This window comes from Phalacrocorax aristotelis, chromosome 8 (genome assembly GCF_949628215.1).
Source record: "Phalacrocorax aristotelis chromosome 8, bGulAri2.1, whole genome shotgun sequence".
NCBI classification, from domain to species: Eukaryota; Metazoa; Chordata; class Aves; order Suliformes; family Phalacrocoracidae; genus Phalacrocorax; species Phalacrocorax aristotelis.
This window is the reverse complement of record NC_134283.1, coordinates 43,201,697-43,224,672: the sequence shown is the minus strand read 5'-3', so window position 1 is coordinate 43,224,672 and position 22,976 is coordinate 43,201,697. Positions and strand designations below refer to the sequence as shown.

The 22,976-nt window shown below is 51.5% G+C and overlaps 1 protein-coding gene across 9 annotated transcripts in view; it reads left to right on the top strand.

Moving 5' to 3' along the window:
* TCF7 (transcription factor 7) overlaps positions 1-22,976 on the top strand; it is a 76,977-nt gene that overhangs the window by 50,659 nt on the left and 3,342 nt on the right. For 2 of the 9 annotated variants that reach the window (XM_075102919.1, XM_075102916.1), the window contains exons 4-12: positions 637-769; positions 3,927-4,017; positions 7,589-7,675; positions 9,620-9,730; positions 10,009-10,171; positions 10,377-10,484; positions 14,392-14,440; positions 16,550-16,622; positions 20,718-21,321. In XM_075102919.1, coding sequence (XP_074959020.1) covers positions 637-769; positions 3,927-4,017; positions 7,589-7,675; positions 9,620-9,730; positions 10,009-10,171; positions 10,377-10,484; positions 14,392-14,440; positions 16,550-16,622; positions 20,718-21,018 — 1,116 coding nt within the window. In that variant the 3' untranslated portion in view covers positions 21,019-21,321. Of the gene's footprint in view, positions 1-636; positions 770-3,926; positions 4,018-7,588; positions 7,676-9,619; positions 9,731-10,008; positions 10,172-10,376; positions 10,485-14,391; positions 14,441-16,549; positions 16,625-20,717; positions 21,322-22,976 lie in introns of those variants that run through there. The other 7 variants (XM_075102921.1, XM_075102920.1, XM_075102923.1 and 4 more) reach the window with 6 other exon arrangements.

Here is a 22,976-nt window from a genome sequence, read left to right as displayed (position 1 = left end):
AGACTGGTTTTTTTTAATTTTTGCTGGGTTTGTTGCATCCCCAGCGCTGCTGCCTCAGCTCCCTCCAGTCCTTCTCCCACCACTGGAGCTCAGACCCAGGGGAATTTCAGTCCACGGGCTCGCTGGTGACCACATCACAGTTTCAAAGGCATTGCCCTCAGCATGGCTCTCCCTGCTAGAGAGCCCCAGTTAGGAAAGCCCGAGCGTGGCTCTCAGAGTGAATGTGCAGGATGTGAAAGTCCAGATTTAGACCCTGTGGTAGTACAAGGCAGAAAACAAGAGCAATGCATTGGGTAACGTGCTTGTAGAATTCAGCCTGGAATAAAAGATACTGGAAATGAATGAAAAACAGTTATTCTGAATGCTGAAAACTTCACACTGATTTGAGCTGGTTTTGACCTACCCGTGCAATCGTCTCCAGCAGTTGTCACTGCTTGGGTTTGGGGTTTTTCTTGCAGGATGCTGTAGTGTTTATTTAAGTAGGCAAGGGCTTTTTCTGCCTTGCTTTTGAGAGACACCAGGGACTGTTAGCAATTTCCAGCCTCACTTGCAATGACAGGACTTCAAAGGGCGCTGGCCTTCCTTGCTCACAGAGCTCAACGCCTTCTGAGCCCTCTCCCTCCTTGTGTCTTGCAGTCCAACAAAGTTCCCGTCGTGCAGCCGTCGCACGGAGTCCACCCGCTCACCCCGCTCATCCCGTACAGCAACGACCATTTCAGCCATGGCTCCCATTCGCCCCACTTGCCCGCCGACATCAACCAGAAACAAGGTAATGGCACCACTGGGGATCTGCGTGGTGGGAGGGGGACAGTGCTGGAGACCACTGAGATCAAGTCTGTCACCTCCCTGGTCCCAGATTAATGAGAAAAGTCAAGAGCTTTGGTCAACTGGGGCATTGCTTAGCAGTAGGAGTTTATGTAGCTTATTGGCAATGCTTTGTAATCTTGGTCAAGAGGAGTTTGATATCAAAAGCGCCAACCCTGCTGATCAAGTGTGCTCAATTCTCTGTGCAAGCTCTCCTGTAACTTGAGACCAGACCAGAGCCCACGAGACGATGCTTAAGAGTCAACCAGAAAATGGAAAGTAATCTTTCCTTTGACTCATACCCAAACTGTTGTCAGGTTGTCATTTTGAGAAAATAAATGCTTGAAACAGGAAATATTTTGACTAAATAGGATTGGTGTATGATAGCTAACTGGATTGTTATATGCGTGTGTCCGTAGCCACACATTATGTGATTGTCACACGGTTTGGCTCTTCGGGTTCCTGTGTGAGTCCAGGACACGTCAGTTAGCTCAGGAGGCTCTGGAGGAAAGTACAGTAGGTAGAGGTTAAACCCTGAACTGTAAAATATAGGTATGTGCACAGGAATTCACGCCAGCCCGTCATTCTTTGTGGGTTACTGGCAAGCCGAGTGTAAAATCAAACTTTTCTCAACTTTATGTTAGCGCAACAGAATCTTTCAACATCAGTTCACATTACCCAGGCTCTTGCACAAACCTGGTCTTGATTTCACGTGAAAGCAAGCAAATTCACAGTTTTGTGTCAGACTACATTCAGGAAAGGAATCAGGGACCAGCAGAGCCCAGAAATTGGTGTGAAAACAGAGGCACAAAACCAACTCTTGTGATTTGGGCAGAGGCCCCCCCCCCCCACCCAAGAGTGATTCAAACTGTCCCAAAGACATCGGCTTTGCCAAGTTAACATAATTGCTAAAATGATGGGATATCGAGGGTGCTCTTGGCTGGAAGACATGCTGAATTGTCCCCGGCCTGAACCTGGAGGCCACATTCTGGACTCATCAGGGGTGCTGATGGGGAGGATTTAGGTCCGGTGTAAAAGATAGCCAGGCACAGCCTGGTTTTCTTCCAGCCAGCACATTGCTTGTCAGCCACCAGAGCATAATACACTCAGCAGAAAAATACAAAGAGTTAACAAAATAAACCTATTAAAAGCTCAGCTAATGGCAGATTTCTGAATCTCGAGGGGAAGAGTGCAGATTTCCAAGTCTCCTGGGAAGGCAACCCAACACACCTCCCTTCACGCTGCCTTCGCAGATGCCTTGCAGAGCTCTGCCCCCTCCGAGAGCCCCTCGCCGTGAGCTGCCTCCAGGGACTCACTGGTAGCCTGGAAAGCCTTAAGCAATGTGGGAGCAGCTCACCCAAGGGGTGAGCTGGTTATATCCCTCCGTGGAGGCTATGATCAGCAGTGGAGTAGTCCCTAAGCGTTCATCTCTGCGGTGGGTCAGTAATTCTGGGAAGCTGCCCTCTGGCTGCACACCCGCCTGCACCTTCAGTGCGGGCACGTTCAGTCTCTCCCATTTACCCTGTACATTTACATCGGAGGCAGGGAGAGTCTGTCCACCCCAGCGACCCCCAGGTCCTATTTATGGAGAGGTTCAGATCATCATCCTCACCTGGGACCTGCCTCCATGGTGCAGCTGTGATCAGCTTTGCACTGCTCAGCCCCGCACTGCTGGAACGAGGGTTTCCTTCCCCATTCATTCTGGATGTGTCCCATCTCTATTTTCATCGCTGAAATATCTCCCATTATCACTTAGTGTAAGCGAGTCACCATCGTACTCATTCTCACAGCATCCCTTTAAAGTATTTCACAGTAGCCCAAGGACACGCAGACAAGGAAATACAAGCAGGACCTTCTGAGTCAGTGGCTGGTGCCCCAGCCACTGGGCCAGCGAGAATAACTTGTGCTCTGGCTTACGCAGCTTGTGTTGTTGGAGGTCCAAATCTCAGGAGATCCTGGCAGCTGCCTAACGCAGATACTGGTTGTGTTTGACCTTCAGGGGGCTGCTGCATCACACTTGAGCACAGCCGTAGGTAACTCTCGGACTAAGTCACATATCCCTTTCAGTTCAGTTACGTATTTATTTTAGCTAACTCCTAATAAGATGCTTGGAATCTGTTGATGTCATTTCTAATTAATAATATATCATTAATACACCTAGGAGGGTAATCCAGAATTCTGAGTTTGCAAACTGCTTGCAACTAATCACCAATTTATTCAACATATTTATTGCCCAGGACAGCTGCTGGATAATCTCTGTACATGATTTTTAGTCTGAGGCTCGTTAGCAGTCAGCATTACACGTTGCTGCGGCAGAGCCCAGCCCCAGCTCCCCTCCACGTTTTCTAGTCTGGGGGTCAGCTGGAGGCTGCTTTTGCCAGAAGCACCGCGGTTGTCTGAGTCCCACCTGCAGCCCCGGGCTCCGCAGGCTGTTTTCAAGTCCAGATAGAAACGGAGAGATGCTGCGGCTGTCTCCTCTGGCCGTGCCGCCTGTGCCAGTGGCTTTGAAGATCACGCAGGGATTCCCCGTGCGAAGGGTGAATTCCCACCTGGCACCATACCCACCTCTGCCGTTCCCTGGCACCCGCAGAGCCTGCAAAATGGTTGCTTTGAATGGGGACTCAAACTGTTTAAAATCAAGAGAAGTGGTGCTTGCTGGAGCATCCCCGCTGGCCGCTCATGGAGGGTCCTGGGGATGGCTGATGGGAAGGGGATGTAGGAATGGCTTTGGCCATCTGTTGTGCACCTAAACAGGCTCACTGGGAAGGGCAGAGGAATGTCTGGAGTCCATCAAATCCTTACCAAAGCAAGGGGCTGCTTGGCCTCAGGGTGGCGTGGAGCAGGGATGATGCTTGTGCAGGAGCAAGCTGCCTTCCCCACCCTGTTACACTAGTGTTTGTGATTCTGCAGCAACGTGGACGACCCACCTCATCCCCACAGAGAGAACCACAGCAATAAAAAGGGAGATTACAATATCCTGCCACTTGCAGACAGCTATTTCTCATATATTCCGGGCTGCCCACAAGTGCCCATAGATGGAGCATCCGGGGGGTTGGGAGTGGTCCGGGTCAGCCGGGAAGCGCAGTGCTGGGTCCAGCTCATCTCCTTCTCCCTTCTCCCAGGAGTGCACCGTCCTTCCCAGACCTCAGACATCCCCGGTTTCTACCCCCTCCCTCCCGGTGGAGTTGGACAGATCACGCCGTCGATGGGATGGTGAGTGTGGAGGGCTGGGCCCTGTGTAGCCCCCAGCCCACCGGCCGCTCCATACGGGGGATGCTTTATTGAAACAAACCGCGTGCAGCTGTTCTCCATAACCTCCATGGTGCTTTCGCTCCGGCTTCATCCCTTCTGCATGCTGCGTGATGGGGAGGAGGATTTAGCCCTGTTTTAGAGATGGGGAGCAGATCCATGGAGAGGCTGAAGGCTTTGTCCTGGCTGGGGCATCCCTGGAGCGGGGCTACAACCTGCCCCATTCAAAACAGTCTCCTGCCTTACATCTAGCTCCCTGTGCAGATTAGCTTCCTACCCACCTCTCCTAATCATAAGAAAAGCCTCTCTTTTTGAATAAGAGGTAATTTTCTCCCTCACTGGGGTTTTCGATACAACTAGTGCTTTCCCGGAGCGTGCCACTGGCGTGGCATAATATAACGGGATGCTCCATCCACCGGGCCATGGTGCTTCTCAGGGTCTGACATTGCGGCAGAGACCTGCCCTGGTGAACAACCCTGGTACCCGCAGCCTGGCTGCAGCGCGGCCAGCTCGGCTGCCCCAGGGGTGACAGGGAAGGAGGGACCGTGAGCTAGAGCACTCCCAAAAAGTACCCCCCTGCATGAGCCAGCCCCAAGGAGCATCCCACAAAGCGGAGCCCATTGGGAAACCTGCCCCAAGGACATGAGTTAAAAATACACCGGTATGTGCTCTGTGGTCATTGCCACTGGCTTTTGTCACCGTGATCGTAAGCACGCCGAGGGAGCAGGTCTGGCAGGCGGTGCCGTGTGGGCATCGTCACTCTTCAGATTAATTTTTAATCCCAGTTGGTGGCGCAGGGACCTTGCAGAGGCTCGCGGGGAGGCTGGTGGCTGCAGGCGGCGGGTCGGGGTGGCCAGGACAAGAGGAGGGCAATTGCGGGAGCAGGCGGCCAGATCCCTCCTGGTGCCGGCTGATAAAATCCCAGCAAAGCCCAGCAGAGACCTCCAGGTACAAGAACATACTGCAAAATAGCAGAGGCGAAGACATTAAAACACAAAGTAAAATGTTAGCTTTTTGTTTTGTTTATGAATTTCATGTTCCAGATATTTAACCACAAGGAAACAGAGGCTGAGGCCTTTGATACAGGGTTCAGCTTCAAAGAGATTACATTTTGCCTTCTGTGCTAAATCTGCTACTCTTGGGCGATGATTTAACTCCTCATATGATGTGATTCATCCTCAGGAAAAACAAGTACTGGGGTGACTGTGCTATAACATAAAAGAAATAGTTGGGGGTGAGAAAGGAGCCTGTTTGCCAAATGCAAGGTCCGTTCTTGGGATGGGATGCTGTTAAAGGCAGCCCTGGGTGCGTGGAGGGGAAAAAGTCCGGTTTGCACGAGGTTTTGTCGTTTGGTTGGTGGCAGAGGGAGTTTGCATTGTTGAGAGCTGCTCCAGCATCTGCGGGGTTTGGCATCCTCGAGCAACCTCGTCAGACATGTTCATTAGTGACTAATAGAGCAGATACGGTAAAGCAACAAACAGCCCGACGGAGCAGAGAGCAGCACCTCCAAGTGCGTGTCTCTAATAGAGCCTTTGCTCATCCATTTTCCCGCCCAAAATTTACAGAAAGAGCCCCAAAACCTTTCCTGGAGTGCCCAGGCCTCAGCCGAGGCTCTGCACGTGGGTGCGGGTGGGTGCAGAAGCAGCAGCGTTGACCCCATGCAGGAGGCAGCGGGCGGCAGGGGCTGTGTGCCGGGGATGCTCGTGCTGGGGATGCTGAGCCAGGGTGGCCACACGCGGGAAGCAGCTTTTCCTCCGCGAGCCAGCAGGCAGGAGCTGGGCAGAAATGGGCTTTGTTCGCACCGAGTGCTTCGGGACGAGGAGCTGCAATCACTCTCTCTGTAATTAGCGGGGATGACGGTCGGATAAAAGCTTCCAAGAGTCCAGTCAAGTGAGTTTTGCTCACAGGAGCCTGGCAGCAGACATCAGCTGGCAGCCTGCGAGCCGTGTCGCTCACCGCCTTCCCGGGCCCAGCGGCAGCAGTGCCATGGTGGTCCCTCCATGGGTATCCCATGTCTTCTTTCCAAGCCACCCTCCCATCACCGGGTGATATGGGCTGTAATCGTGCATTCCTGACCATCAGGGATTGATTTTGCAATTGCATTAATTTGCACATCAGAACCACTTTGAATGAAGCCATGAGGGCCCGGCTCTTTTTCTATCCCAATATTTCAGCCTCTGCAGTAACGCATGTCGCTTCTGGATTAGCTCCGAGTATTTTCTTGGCCCTGGGGCAGCCGCGTTCAACTTCAAAGGTCGTTTCGGTTTCCCGATGCGCGGTAGCACTTGGCTGTTTGTCGGTGTGTTTATACCCGCCGACATCTAAGGGGTGGGAGAGGGCTTCTGCCTGGCAGAGTGTAAACAGAGCTCTGCCGCCTCGGCTGCCTTTCCTTCAGACAGATGCTGCAGATTTCAGTCAAGCTGAGACACAGCAGCTCCTGGAGCCGCAGAAACAGAAACCTCTTTCCTCCCCAGCACGGCTCGAGGGCCTGACTGCTGTGGCACTGTCGTTATTCCCCTTCATGGCAGAAACTGCCAGAAAAATCCCTGGCATCCAGGAGCTCGGTCCTTTGCAGGGCAGTAGGGTGGCACCGCATTTAAAGGGGTTTGGTTTTTCTTTTTTGCTTTTTAGAGCTGACAGTAGCTGGTGCTGGTCTTAGGCACAGCTCTGTGCCGGCTGGCTGGAGGAGCACGAGTGTGCGCGCGGGTTTAAGCACCCTGTCGCGTCCTCCTCGGGCATCTCCGTTTCCATGTGCAGTTTTAGTCTGGGAGCATCTTTTGGCAGGTTTGCAGAACGAGTCAAGGTATTTTTGAGCTATCTCTGTATGAAAACACGGGGGGTTCCCCTTGCTGGGAACAACGAGGAACTTCCTGCATAGTTATTTTACTATCCTAAAAATAATTTCCAGCTCCAACACTGGTACATGCCCAGTCCCCTGTATGAAACAACTTTCAAAAGAAACATGGGATGAAGCTTTTGGCTTGTTTAAAAATGACAGGCATCCTTAAAAGGATGCGCTGGGAAAATTAGAGCATTTCTGAAGCATGTACAAGGGCAGAGTAGGTGTTTTCTCTCTGAACACTGGGAGGTTCCCGTGCCTGGGCATCCTCTTGGTGCAGCCAGTGGCGGCACAGCCTGTTGTGCACTGCACAGAGAGAGACTCTGAGCAGGCTTTCGTTTTTCGTTCAAACTGCGCTCTTTTAAGCGACTTCTTCTGTGCAATAGCAACGTCTCCTAATTTTTCAGCACACCTCGCACTTGTGTTTTAACAGGATAAACTCAAAGCTGCAGTGTTACTCAACACAGGGGATGGAGGGGGGGGTCAGTGTTGGGTCCAACCTTTTCAGGGAGGCCCAGCTTCCCACAAAATAAAGTCCAAGTCCCTCATTGCCCCTTGAGCCCAGGGGACACCCCGAGCATCCCACCAGGCACAGCTCCTGGGGCATCGGTGCTCTGAGTCCCCTTAGCAAAAGGTATCTTTAGGAAACACCACGTAGCTGTGGATACTTTATAGACTCTTTCTTCCCGATCCCAGGCAGAGCCAGTCTGTCTATCCGCTCCCGTCATGTGGATTTAGACAGCCGTATTCGTCAGCGCTTTCTGCTGGGGCTTCTTTCTCCAGGTGAGTATGAGCTGTGTGAGACAGGGCAGCAGCTCGGCTGGTCTCGCAGCTTGCAGTTTGTGCGGTAGGAGCTTGCAGCAGAGCGCGGCCACCCAGGGACGGCCACGCGCCTTCCTCGGGCAGCCGTGGGAAGGGAAGGAGCTTTTAGGCAGTGTCTCGTCCAAAGAGCAGTCAGGGGAATATCGAGCATCCCGGGAGGATGCATAGCGATTGGGTTCTAGTCTGCAGAAGTCAAAACAAAGCCAGAAACCCCTGCCTTCAGCTCAGCATTGGGAAGAAGGGGTGGAATCTGTTGCTCAGGATTTTGCTCCTTGTCACTAACCCTAATTCTGAATACACCCCTGTGGCCACCACCACTGAGCTTTGCTCTGCAGAGAGCGACCCTTTTTATTTGGCCTCAGCCTTAAAAGCAGGACAGGCAGTGGGCAGCAATTTGCTGTCCTCCCATCGGTACTACTCAACCTTCTGCGATCTAAGCTCCTGCCTCCCCCGTCCCATCACCGGGCAGCGCGGAGCTGGCACGGTCATGGGCCGGACCCTGCGCACGGGAAGGGGTCGGCAGGAGCTGGCCACGTCGCTTCCCTGCTTCCCCCTCCGGGGATCTGGTCCTGCAGCACAACCTGCCTTAAACATGGAGCGAGTCAGGCCACACAGCACAGCCCCGAACCGTTCGTACTGCAAGGTTATGGTCACCCAGGACCAAATTTTGCCCTCTGTAAATATACCCAGACCCCAGTGATGTCCCGGTGAGCACAATACATCCCCTGTGGATGGAAGTCATAGAGCCCAGCTCCTCTGGGCGTGCCGGTGGGCAAAGCCCCCGTGGCTCCAGCGAGGAGGGCAGCGCCACAAGGATGCCCGTGTACGCTGTGTGTGCTCATGCACCAGCTTTTGCTTCTGCTTTGTGTTGTCCTGAAGAGTCATTAGTGGAGGATTCCTGCAGGAAAACCACGCAAATCCTTACCCATGCAAAAAAAACTCAATCCGTGCAAACCCTTATCCCTCCAACCGAGGCGAGGGAGCACTGCCAGCCCTCCCTGCTCTCTGAGGCATCGCTTTGCCCAGCCTCGAAGCTGAAGGCCAGAGAGGAGCTAACGGTTCCCTGCTGAGGCCCAGCAGCCTCCCCAAGCCTGGCACAGGCGCTCCTGCTCGCAGGATTTTGGGGTGGATTTTGCAGCGCTGCTGCAGCTGAGAAAGTACACCTGGTCAGATAAGGATCAGACTGTGCTGGTGGATTAAATTAAACAGCTTTTCTTTTTGTGCCAGCATATCTAATGAACAGTTCATCTCCCATGGGCAATTCTGCCATCTCAAGCTGCAGTCGTAAAGTGGCAAGCTTGGCAAAGCCGACTGCGCTGGCTTTACCCTCTAAAATTCTCAAGAGAGCTAATGAAGCTTGAAAGCTAGCGAGAGCTCTCGTGATCTCAGACCCGTGTTGGTGGAGAACATTGCTTAGGCAAGGTGCACCTCCTAGAGTTGCAGTTTGGTTCATGTTCAGACTTATGCTATTTCTTTTTAAAAGAAAGGTGTGGGGTGGTCCTAATCTCTCCCATCCAAACCCTGGGTTGAGTTTGTTGTTCCTTTCTGCAGCACTAATAAGATATTGCAACAACAGAGCTCTGAGTAGCTGAGACTGCTGGTTGAAAGTGCCCTTGATCTCGGTCAGGCTGGCTCCCGCTGCCGGCTGGTTCCCTCGCCGCTGCGCAGCACCCGGACCCTTTCCACCCACGTGCCCGTGGCTCAGCCGGCCGTGCCCGCTGCCAGTGTGGGTGATGGGCGCTGCCTGCCCCACACCAGCCCAGCAGCACCCGTGGGTTTGCTTTCCGTGTCCTCCGCTTACCGTCTGCTTCTGCCACGTCAGAGTGCCATCTCGTGAGACACGTCGCTCCGGCTGCCCAAGCATCCCGAGCAGCCCCGGCACGGCTCATCCGCTTTCTGTTGCAGGTTCACTCACCCGCTGATGCTGGGCTCCGGCATGCACACCTCCGGCATCCCGCACCCCGCCATCGTGCCCCACTCCGGCAAGCAAGAGATGGAGCACTATGACCGGAACATGTAAGTTGGGAGTGCCGGCAGGGCTCAACAGCGTTAGCGCCTTAATAACCATTTCATTTATCCCTGTTAATGCTTGCATGGTGGGGGTGGATGGATGAACACCAAGCTCTACCCGCATCAGGCAACGGCGTGCATCCGAGGTGCGGATCTCAGGCCCCCCACCTGCTAGTGCTGTCGGGGTGGTTTGGTGTCGAGTCTTGTGCTGAGCTTGGTGCCAGCAGGCAGACAGGCCGGAGGGCGGCTCTGGTGCTGACAGCTCCTCTTTTGGTCCCACCAAGGAAACCTCAACCAGAACCAAAGAGAGAGAAGGAAGCCAAGAAGCCCACTATCAAGAAGCCCCTGAACGCTTTCATGTTGTATATGAAAGAAATGCGGGCGAAAGTCATTGCGGAATGCACCCTGAAAGAGAGCGCCGCCATCAACCAGATCTTGGGAAGGAGGGTAAGAGCATGCGGGGTTCAGTGCCGTCGTCCCACTGCAGCATCCCTGTCCCTTACAGCTGCTTTTAAGCACGTAACAACCATCTGCTTTCAAACCCAGGTTCTCTTATCCCCGGAGCAGGGCGGCTGCGGTGGGGAGGGGCTGGGAGGGCTGATGCAGGAGGGGACAGCGGGGCCACGTCTCACCGCCGCGCTTGTCCTTGCAGTGGCACGCGCTGTCCCGGGAGGAGCAGGCCAAGTACTACGAACTGGCTCGCAAGGAACGGCAGCTCCACATGCAGCTCTACCCCGGCTGGTCTGCCAGAGACAACTACGTGAGTGGCTTCTGCGGCTCGGACCCCCTCCCCATGGCATGGCCAGAAATGACCCGGGGCGGGCTGACAACTGGTGTTTGCCAAACAACCCACCTGTCCCTGGTAATGCCATTCCTGATGGCACGATAGCTGTAGAAATTCACCTTTCAGGAGTGCTTTGAACATCCTCTTGGCTCATTGCCTATCCGTAGCACACATGTTATAGCTCCCCAGCTACCACAACCACCTGGTCGCTTATTGTCCAAGTAAATACAACTAGAAAGGAAGGGGAACTTTTAAATGATGCGGATGATCTTTGGATATATAATTGCATGGAAATCCACTGCTTTGTGCATCTTGGGCAGCAGCTGAGACACCAGCCCAGTGGGAGCAGAGCATGGGGCAGACATGCGGGAAGAGAAACTCAGGTTGGGGTGGCCGGGGGCGCTGAACAGGCACCCATAGCCTCCTCAGCACCATTCACTTTGTGGTAGCGCCTTGTTCGTCAGCTTGAAATCATGGGGTTGGGTACCGTGGGCTCCATAGCCCCGGCCCCATGGGGCTGAGCCAAGGACTCGCTGCAGGTTTGGGGGGATTTGCTGAATTGCAGGCTGCTGGCTCTGTTCTGCGGGTTTAAAACTAGCACAGGGTGTCTGCCCAAGGCATGGTCACGGGAGCATAATAGTAATGGGAAATAATTGTGAAAAAGGCAAAATAGGAGAGTGTAAGCTGCTTTGTATGAGTCTCGCAGGCTGTTCAGGTCCGATTTCGGACTCTCCATGGGGTTGCATCCCAAGCAGCAGCCCCGTGTATTGCAGGGCGTGTAACGATGCTCGCAGGATGACAGCCGACGAGTTTCTGTCTGTCCCTCGGCGACCTTGATCCCACCCTGAGCAGTCATTATTTGAGGACCCTGACCAGATAACCATGCCACGTTCGAAGTATCCAAATGCAATTTGAGCGAATGCAGACAACAGCACTGCTCATTCTGTGAGCTTGCAAGCTCAACCCAGCTCTTTGGCGAGCCTGTTTCCCAAGCAAGTTTGCTGTTAGGGGGAAAAAAAAAACCTTTCCAGATTGAAAAAGGAAAAGAAAGTCCCCCAAACCAGGCAGTGGCTGCTGGACGGAGCAGCTGAGCCACGCAGCACATAGTGGTTCTCAGCAATAAAAATTAACTAGTGCAGAGGTCCCCGAAACATGCTGAGTGTTGGGATGGTGCATTCCCATGGCCAGAAGAGCCTTCCCTGTGTACAAGGGAAAGGAGGGAAGCTCCAGCCTTGATCTTCGCCAGTTTTGGCTGTAGCAAGGTACATTGCCATGGTAGTCAATGCCAAACCTATCCCCAAGGTGTGAGCAGAAAAAACTGTGTTTGGTTTTTATAGAGAGATAACTTGTCTCTACATCTAAAATAGTGGCTCTTTTTGGAGGGGCTGCCATGGACCACCCACGCTGGCATGGCTGGGACTCCCAGGGCCCCCCACTCCCCAGGAAGAAGTGGCGGCAGCTCCTGGGCTGGCGGGACTGAGCTGTTTCACGCCTCATAGTGGTAGGGACAGCACTTGGGAAGCCTCCAGGGTATTCCCTGGAACATTTAAAGGTTACTCTTAAAAAAAAAAAAAAAATTCACTTCCTCTTAGCCATGTTAACCACTTCAGTGGCATCGTGTTAAACAAGGTTGCATAGGTGTAGCGGTACCCCAGAGGCACAGGATACATGCTGGGTCTTTTCTAGTGGCTTTCTCAACTAGTTTGATCTTACGTGCCTAATGAGCGCCTTAGAGACGTGAAGCAAAGCACACGTAAGTCTTCAAATGTCCGTCCATCAACTCTAGGGCTCTGCCCTTTGATCTAAGGCTCTGTCATTTCGGTCACAGCTGCTTTCTTTCCCCTGGGAGCCACACAGCAAGCACCCGTCCAGCCCACCCTGATCCGAGTCCTCCTTCCAGAAAGCCCAAACTCCATTGAGGGTGAGAAAACACCCTTAAACAGACCAAAAAGACCCTAAAAAGCAGAAAAAAAAAGAGGGCAGAGATGACGCAGAGAAAGCAGAGGTTACAGGAAGCCCCCAGCCCGTGTTTCCCTGCAGCAGTACAGGTATCCCTGCCTCCTTGCAAACACAGACCAGGAGCTCAGCATCCATATGTAGCTTTACAGGATCAGTGCTGGATGCTGCCACCCTCCAGAGCCACCCTTAGAGAAACCAGGGCAGCACCAAAGGTTTTCTTTGCCCCAGTGGTGCTGACCCGGCTTCTCTAAGGGCGGCTCCGGAGGGCGGCAGCACCTGAAGAGCATCAGCATCTGGAGGGCAGCAGGATCACTGAGAGCAAGGCACCATCTTCCTCCAAGACCAAGCACATCCTCCATGGAAATCTCAATCCTGTAGCATCCTTCATCTTGGCAAGGGCCGCTTCCTTGCTCCAGAAGAGTTTTCCCTCTGTGGCTAGTGGGCTCTGAAGGCGCACGTCGGCTCTCCCAGCGTCAGCAAGCAGCTGCTTCGGGTCTTGTGGTCGTTGCAGGAGGTGCTTTTCTCTCTGGAGCTTGGGCGGGGAGGAGGAGGAATGTAGGTCACTTTTGCAGCACGTGATGCGGATATCAGGCAGGAAATACAGTTGCTCCCACACTGAAGCAAAAGCTTACCGCAGCTCGGAGCTTTCCACCTTCACTCAAACCACAAGAAGTCATATAAAAAGTCAAGGGCCAAAGGTGGCCCTGCGAGCCACCTGCTCCACGCAGGCCAGATTTGCTCCTGCGCTGCTGTGCCCTCTTTAATAAGTTCATTAGGAGTTGTTGCGTATTGTGAGTCAGAGAGGCAATTTGGGGATAAAATAGGGTTTTCTTGTAAGTGAGGGAAGAAAACAGAATGAGAGATTGGTCCCAAGATGTGAAAGTGCTGAAATAGATAAGTATTATTTAAAAATAAATTTCTGGCTATTTCCTAAAACTAACTTTCCCATTTGAAATCAGGGGTGCTCCTCCTGGTAACACATTATAGAGCAATTTCTGTTCAGGTATAAGGCACCACATTAAAGCATTTTTTAGAAATATGAAGAGGGAGGAGGAATAAGAATACGCCAGGAGGATCAGCTGTTGATCAGACCGCCTCTGAACGGTTGCATGTAGTAAATCTTGTTTAACTCTATTAATCTAGGTAAATCTATTAATTAAATTATCAGACATTTGATTGATGATTCTACATCAGGGTGGGCCGAGGAGGACTGGCAGGAGTCGGCAGAGGTGCTGAGCAGCGCAGGCACAGGCGCTGGGTTTATTACATTTGTTTTGCATCCACCAACGTTCTCTCTTGCGCCTTCTTACGCAGCCTGCAGTGTCAGTCAGGGTCTCAGCAGTGTTTGTAGCACGGTCACGGACTCCGAAAACAGAGCTGGGGAGCAGCGTCTTGGGCAGAAGGTGGAGCAGACATGGGGAGGTGGCAGCAGGGACGCAGCCGCCGGCTCCTCTGAGTTTCTGTTGCTGGTTCTGCATACGTGCGGATCTCGTGCAGAGTGGTTCTGGGATGAGTCAAACTGCCCGTGGTGCTGGAAGCGAGGGGTTATTCCTGAGAAAAGGTACAGGACAAATTTGTGCCATGTAAAAGGCGGCCATCGGCATGCCTGCGAACACAAATCTGGGTGGTTGCTTTGAGGGTTCCTCCTGCGTTTCGTCTCCGGAGCATTGGACTGGGCAGCTGGGGGAAAGAAAGGGATGCCCACATAGACGAACCTGAGCACATCCCCTTGCAGTGATTCCCAGCTCACCTCTCCCTGGAACGGGCAGAGCCGGCGGCACCGCGGCTGTTACAGCTGAGGACCTGGCTGCTCGCCCAGGCGGCAGCAGCCCTCCCCGGCGGCCCGATCCAGCCCCGAGAACCCTGCACGGCACCCTCAGTCTCCTGGGAGTGAGGACTAACAGCCTCTCCTTTGTTTTCCTAGGGGAAAAAGAAGAGACGAACACGGGAAAAGCAGCAAGATTCCAACTCAGGTAAATGCTCGGTGGCTGTCCCTTCGTTTCTGCTCAGAGGGGATAATCCGAAGGCAAAGCTGTTGTCGTGCTTTACCATGTTTTCTTTTATTCTCCTGAGCTTAATGAAAGAAATACGTGCTTTTTTTTTTTTTTTAAGACATGGTAAATTAACATTTCTGTGACTTTTTTCATAGACACGTTTGAATTAGAACATGGGGGTTTCATGAAAACTGAAAATAGTAGATTTTGGCAAGTGTGTAACTTCATATATATTATCACTAAACTTAATCTATTCAAAATATCCAGGGTGAATGTCCCCATCAGCGCTACCGAGACCGTTAATTAAAGAAAACCCCTCTCAAATGCATCAATACCACACATGGGACTAAATGCAGTGACAGGATTGAAGCTCACCTGTGGGACTACCCCAGATTTCATTTTCATTTCAAAGTAACCTACAGTTCCTGCAAAGTCACACTAGAAACCGGTACCAGTTGCCTCCCTGCACCACACTGTTTGTTAGAAAAGGACCTTTCGACAGATTTCAGCTGGTGACACGCACATCCCCATCATCCAAGGCTATTTTGTACTGGTTTCCGAACCATTGCTGCCATGTCAGCGATAAATGATGTCTGTACCACTAAGTATTCATTATAAAAGATCAAGCGACTGTCCTTGCCCACTATGGCATCACGTATACATGAAGTTAGACAGCCTGTTTTTTCCAGTACATCCATTCTGCGATTGCCTATGGACTTACAAAGAGCTTTTCCCGCTCTCCAGCCCACCAGTTCGTTCCTGCTCATTGCTTTTTACTTTTGGATGAAATTAAGTCAGCCAGATGACAGGCTGTTGGCTTTCTAAGCAAAACTCTGGTTCTCTCTCCCGCCAGAAGTGCTCCCTGGGGAGGGGGCCAGGTCAGCCTGTTGCTCTCCTGGCCTTGCACACCCACGCCCAGACCATCACACCTGAGTTGGGGTCCCCAGGGTGCACAGCTGGCCGCGTCTGGGCGGTTCGCTTGTGGGTTAGGACACGGGAGTCCAGCTCTGGTGTTACTGCTGTGGATTACACGTCCATGTGACCAGAATCCCGCAGCCTGCATTAATTCATGAAGTTCAGATTATCTCATTGATTTAATGAATTGCTGGTGGATGAGCTCTTTGAATTGTCCATAAAAAGCAATTCCATGACTGTGTCCCAGTAATATCTTCAATTTAGTTAACACTGTCGAGCTCATTCAGTGTCTAGACTGATAAGGGGAATACAATCTTTTAGGCTTATATGTAATAGATACATATATATATTTATATAGCCATATCTATGTCTAGTCTGTGTGATACAAAAATAATAATTTCACCTGGTATGGAATGAAAACCAAGCGCTGTTCATACACAACAGGAGGCACTGGTGGTGGCTGAAAGAGGGAATGTGAATCCAGCACAGAAATGTGCTGTTCAAATCCCATTTATAACACTAGAGAAAAACCCATGATGTGCCTGAAAGCAAACAGGGCTTCACCGTAATGAGTCCCGTAATTATACAGCAAAACTGGACTGTTTTAGGAAAGGCCACGTAGAATAGCTTTTCTGTTAAAACTGGAAGGCGAATGGTGGGGGGGCAGAGCAGAATAACCTGGTCCTGGGTTTCCTTGGTGCTAACTCTGCTTTCAGCCTGCTTCTGCAACATTTCCTCCTCTTCTTTTCCATGCGCAGTCCGAGCTCACTGGCAGCCCCATTTAATCGCTGCTGGAAAGGCAGGGAGCAGGTAAGGGTGCAGACGCAGGAGGCAGGCAGTGCCTCTGGGATTTGGCAGCTTTTCCAAACTTAAGAAATTCAAAGAGCCGTGAATTTCCCCATAATTGCCCATATTTCCCGGAGCTGAGGCCGTTTCCCAAACCTCCCCCTTCTCCAGCTGCCAGCAGTGATCACTGATACTTGCCTAACGATCACCTTTTTCCAGGAGAGGTGGTGCCAGCACTGGTCTGTTGCAGAAAAAAAATTGGATTGTAGTCTGTTAGTCATGTGTTCAAGTGGCTAAAATGATGTTGCCTCTTTTCTTCCTCCTGCTCCTCCTCCTCTTTGTGCCTCTGCCTTGCCCATTCTCCGCCACGCATGTTTCTGTGTTCAGATCCTGCCTCTCCTAAGAAATGCAGAGCTCGCTTTGGCCTCAACCAACAAACGGACTGGTGCGGCCCGTGCAGGTGTGTATCGGCATCTCCTCGCTGCTGGGGTGCTCCTGGGCGAGCGGGTTTGGCTCCGTGTGTGCTCCTGCAGCCGTCCCAGCGCCGGCGGGGGCTGCTCCGGCCAGGCGGGGTTGGGGTTTTCTCTGGGCATCGGCAGGAGTTGTTGTCCGAGCTGCAAGGGTCAGGCTGAACCCTGGGTTTCTTACCCTCCACGGGCAGTGTTGGTGTAATGCTGTACCTGTTCCTTGGCTGATGGACTTCCCTGGTGTTAAAAGCTTATTTCCAGGGTGGAGGCCTCTGTGACGCTGATGCAGGGCTTTTTTCCCCTGTTAGAGATTTCCTATTGCATAAACAGCACCCTAGTGCCAGCAGTGAGTTGTTAATGTGTTTATTTTTCCTATTTATAGTGGGGCTAACCATGTATTTTGAGATCCAACCCTTCTTGGCCCCGAAGTTTTGCAGCGCCCACTGTGGGGTGGGAGAGCCTCATGCAGTGAGACAGTTTGCAAGCACCCTGTGCCTTGGGCGTCTAGGGAACGGCCACGTCCAGGCGATAGTAAAACCTAGTACATGAACCAAGTGCTACCTGGCTTAGGGGGTCTGCAAGCGCAGCCTGGCAGAAAAAGCTCCTGGAGGGCTTCTGGACCTGGGCACAGAAGCATGGGGAGGCTCCAGCCTGGACAGAGGTCTGCGATTCATGGCACATTTTTATACCAATGTATTGAGGACTCCAGCAAAATCTGGAAGTAAAATATTGCTTGATGTGCTTATGACAGCTTAAAGTGACTAAAATCCTTTAGTCTCCCCAAATCTGAATCCCGAAGCGCAGCCCCGCGGAGTCCTGCGGGTGCGTGACCTTGCTGGCAGCCCGAGCAGCAGCGGCGGGAGCTCAGGTCCCGGTGGCTGAGCCCAAGGTGAGCTCCCCTCCCTGCAGCCACGTCCTGCCGCGCAGCAGCTAAACCTCCCCGCTCGCCTGTTACGCTCTGGGTCATGTCATCAAGCACCATTTTTTAACTGATTTAAGAATCTGGACAGAGCTCCCTTAGCGTCTCTTTACATTGAATGTCCAGAGAGGGGTTTTTGTGAGCCCCCCCCGTCACTTACACAGCAATGCCACCGAGCTGAGAGCCCCGTACCGCAGCGCAGGGCACGGCTGCAGCTCTGCGGGCAGCTCCTCCAACTTCACTCTGCCTTCGTTTGAACTCTCTTAATTCAGCTTCTCTTCACTGCTTCCGGATTAACACGGGCTGCTGAAGTGCTCGGAGATCTTGGCATGCTTTTATTTTTTTAACCTTTGCCTCTCACACCCTGGTTAGTCGCAGCTGTTCTGCAATTCCCCGTACTAATGTGCTGCTGCCGGCTCACAGGCTCCTGTTGTACATGCTCCGGTCACCTGCGGAGAGCAACTTCCACCGGAGGATTTCCACCCCACAGGAGAGAGGTCAACTGGTTAAAACTGGGTGTTCCTGCTCTAGAGCTTTCACCCTCCTCCCCCTCGCTCCGGGCAAACCGCTCCAGGGTGCTGTAGTTCCTAAAGGGAGAGGGACTAACCCCTTTAGCTGTGTGATAGCCAGGTCATCTGTAGCCCACCAACCAGTTCATTATCAGCAATCTGTAGTATCAGATCTGCTCTTTTTGCCCTTATTTTAAATGGAAACGATGGATAGATTTGTATAATCTCCAGCAGGTCATTGCAACTCCCCATCCGGCAGCTACTCCTGAGGTGTCGATGGGAAATACAGCTTCCCCTCGGGCTTGTCTGCTCTGGGAAATTGCAGCCCGTGTAAAATAACCTCCGCGTTAAATAGTCAGTTCAGCAGGGCTGTCGTGTTTCATATCGCATTAATTGGGTCACCACGGCTAACGACGACACTGACGGCAGTAATAGCACTTCTCTTGTTCACATCCAGTGCAAAGTCATGTTTAATACTGGACTAGTTAATACATATTCTAACACTTGTCTGGTTTTTCATTAGTAAGATCAAAGCAAGGTGTATGCCCGCATTAGCAAGTTCTCCATTTGATCTGTTTTCCTCAAATGAGACAGCCGAGGCAGGCAGCCGGGCGGGCAGAATATGGCCTCTTTAGCTATAAAGTCATTAATACCATCTCCAGCAGAGGAATCGTTCCCTCACTACTATTAAGGTGACATCGTGAGACTTCTTTTGTTAAAAACTACACTGAGATGTTGGAGGACCCGCAGGGGGTGACCTGAGGGATCCGTCGCACGAAGAGGAGGAAAACCAGCTCAACAGAGTGTAAAGCCAACATGAGACAGTGCGAGGGACTGACTCTGGGTAGCCAGGAGCGGTTAAAGGCATCTGGGCCTGAGATGACAACTGGAACTCGGGCTAAATATTCCTGGTTTTGATACCAAACAGCAGAATTGTCAAGGGGTGTAGAGAAATCGTGCTGAAATGCAGTTACAGCGAGGACTTGTATGACTTGTAATTTTGAGACCCTCGAAATCATAACATACAAACAAGTGGGGAACCTGAATATCTTCTCCAGGGGGGATGAAGGGATGCTGGTCCCTGCTCCCCAGGCACCCCTGGCTTCGGGATCTTCCCGGTCCCAGCGGGCTTCTTGCTAGAAGAGCGGGGCTAGGGGAGGAGAGTTGCCGCCGATGGGGTACTTTTCTGTAAAAAAAACCCTTTTTGTGAGTAAATCTTCCCCGGCTGATGAGCTCTATTTGTCACGCTCCACAGAAAGGAAGAGCGGGACTGAGTCTTTCACAGTTGCAGTTCATTCAGGTCCTTCTTCTGCCTAATCTTTCTCTGTAGCATCTGTCCACGTTCCATCTGGTACTCGTACCTCTGCTTCCTAAGGGAGACATGACAGCAAACATGTCCTGCCCGGGAAAGCCACGGGCTGAAGCGTGAACTGGAGCGCTGTCAGGGCTACTTTTTCCTTAGCTTAGTTAGCCGTTTAAAAGGTGATGCGTCCTCCGAAGACCAGCGAGTCTTCTGAAGGGCTTAGGTCTAGTCCGACATCCAAAGCAGGCCCTCAGGCAGTCCCGGACCGTGTCTTCCTCCAGCTGGTCCCAGGCCATTTTCTTCCCTCTTTCTGAACCTCTGTTGAGCACTTTCAACTCAGCTGTGTCACTGAGTCGGGAAGGACCATAAAGTATTTTGAGATGCAGAGATGGCCGGGATCAGAGGCTTTTGCTGCAGATCGAAGAGCTAAGCTGATGGTGTATGGGGCACACGTCGAGGAAGGCGCTAGGAAACAGGCCACAGGCAGAGACACCATTAAGAGTTTGAGCGACCTGCATCGCCTTAGGAGAAAGGCCAAAACCGGTGCGGAGGGCCGCGTCCTGGCGCTCCCGACACGGCGGCGCCGAGCGGGCAGAGCCCAGGGCCGGCCGGGCGCCCGCCGGCGCGGTGGCCCCGCGACGCCGCACACACGCGTGTCCCGTGAGCGCTGCTGCAGGCGGGAGCGGGCTCACGGGGGGGGGGGGAGGGCACGCTTCCCTCTGGAACGCGGTGGGAGCGCGTTCGCCCCGCTCGGCCCCCCAGGAGCAGAGAAGCCCGCACGGTGGTTTAGTGCTGGGCTGGAGGGAAGTGGTCTCCTCGATTTGATTTTTATTATTGCTTTGATTTTTTTATTATTGTTTCCATTTTTATTGTTTTGATTTTTATTGTTTTGACTTTTATTGTTTCAATTTTCATTATTTTGATTGTTTTTTCATTATTTCTATTATTGTTTCCATTTTCATTGCTTCAGTTTTGTCTCAATATTGTTTCAATTTATTGTTTCGGTTTTCATTGGTTTGATTTTTAGTATTGTTTTTTCATTATCATTTTGATTTTTAGTATTGTTTTTTCATTATCATTTTGATTTTTAGTATTGTTTTTTCATTATCATTTTGATTTTTAGTGTTGTTTTTTCATTATCATTTTGATTTTTAGTATTGTTTCGATTTTTATGACTGACATTTGATTTTTTTTTTTTTAATTGTCATTATGACCTGCTCCCTGCCTTTCCTGGGCGAAGCCTTCCCATTTCAATTCCGCTCACAGAGCCGCGCGCTCTTGCAGCCGCAGCAGCGGGTCTCACATATGACCGTCAACTCACGCTTTATTCACAGATAACTCTCTTCACTGTTCTTAGGAGGAAAAAGAAGTGCATTCGGTACTTACAAGGAGAAGGACGCTGTGCCAGCCCAGTTTCTTCCGATGGAAGTGCTATAGACTCCCCTCCCTCTCCTCTGGACGCACTCCAATGCATCTCCTCTGCTTTTCCTTCAGACAAGCTTGCAGCCCCCGCTGACTCCGCACACAGAGAACAGCCTGACCCCTTCCCCGTCTCCGCTCACCTCCAAACCGCCACCTGCTCCTCCAGACTGACCACCAGGTGCTCTTCTGCGCCCGCAGAGTCCCCAGCGTACAGCGTGGCCTCCACGGGGACATAGTCCCACGCGCCCAGCTGCCTTGGCCGGGACACTGGGCACTTCGCTCTCTCCCGCCTGGTTTCGCTGCCCATTGAAAAGGACCAGAGGCCCACCCAAATTCCCCGTCTCACTGCAAAACGTGCAAAGTTAGGCAACAGGATGGCTTACGGATGCTGGAAAACTCATTTGGTTTTTTTTTTCTTTTTTGGGGGGAGGGGGTGGTGTTAAAGATAGAAAAGTGATTTCAAAAAAAAAAAGAGGTAAAAAATAAGTACTTTGCCAAAATTTAAAGTGCTGACGAGTAAACAAGCCTTTTGTCCCTGCCCTGTGCTGCTTTTTCTGTTTGTTTGGGTTTTTTCTTTCTGTATTTTTTACTGCATTATCTTCAAGTATGGCAGAAAGCAGAGATGAACTCCCCAGCTTGCCGCAGTAGATGGTAGGTGCTATCAGCCTAACACTGGCTTCCACTCCCCGCCTTCCGAGCTGCTTTAAAGTATAGTCACTCACTCACCGATCTCTCATAGCCGTTATACCACGGAGCTGGAAAAGCTGGAATAGGAGCAATTTTAAAAGCCCCTCATGTCTGAAAATTAGATGTAGCGATGCTAGCTTTCTGATCTGACCGGCTGACAAGAGAAATGAAATATTTAAACCAACAAGGTGAATTTTTCTAAAACTTCTTGTTTGAGAACAGGAAGATATTGTTTACAGGTAACAGGTCGCTGTGCAGACAGGTCCCGCTCCGCGAGCGTACAGCGTGGCAGGGGAAAAGCGAGCACTAACCGGACAGCGACGGGAGCTTGGCCCGGCCGCTGGGAGGTCTGACGGTCGATTGCTCGGTGCAGGGTCTCCCTTGCTGTTTGGAATTGTCCACTGCGGACGTGGACGGCCAGAAATCTCCCCAGATAGGCTGGGCGAAGCCCCAAAAAATCAGTTTGCTACTGGGGCCTTGACCCACCTCTGCGCGTAGGCAGGGCGGGAGCCCCCGGCCCGGGCAGGGGACGGCGCCGTCCCAACAAGCCGCCTCCTGCTGAGCGGCCGGGGCGGAGGAGAGGTGCGAGCTCTGCCGCGCTCGGCGCTCCCCTTCCCGAGGGCAGTCTGGCAGCAGATCGGCACACTACCCTGCTCGCCGCGTCAGGCACCCGTCTGTGCGCACCCCCAGCACGGTCAGAACCCTTTTATTTTTCATGATTTGGTGTGTAACTTCCTAAAAAAAAAAAAAAAACCACCACAACTTATTCTAGCTTTTTCTAAAAGATCCTCCCTCCACCCCCTTGATGATGCCGAACGTTAACACATTCTCTCCAGCTTGAAAACGTTCACCAGTTTCTGGTACTTTATTTATATTTTGAGCTTGATAAACAAAAAACACTGTGGACAGATTGTGATCTCCCTGAACCAATGCAAATCCCAAATTAATCCAAGTTCTTGATTTCCTCCAGGTTTACAGACTTCTCACAGAGACCACAATCTAGTCCAGGGGAAATATTTCCTGCTTGAAAGAAATATATTCTAGACTGCTGAAGAGAAAAATAACACCACACCGAGGGAGAGGGCGGACTAATTTTTTCTACTTTACAGAATAGGTTTTAGAGTACTGGATACAAATTATGTAGTAATATTATTGTAGAACTGCAAGAAATTTAAGATGACCTTTATAATGTACAAAATATTTTTATATTTTTTTCTTAACGCAAAAACACCCTAATTTTTTACATTGGGCTGAACGTAACTTTTTAAACAAGTTTATGCCTCAAAGATTGAAAATTTAAAAAAAAAAAACCAAACCTGAGTAGTCTGTAGAGCAGCTTTGGGTTTATTCCCTTTATTTAGGTACTTTTGCTTATAGTAGCGTAGATTTTTTTAATTCCAGTTTTAGTTTAGAAGATCTAAACCGATCGCTTTATTCCTCTCCTGTGTAAATGTAACTTCAGAAGCACTGAATGAAAGCTACGTGCACGAACCTGAAAAGTTTGAAA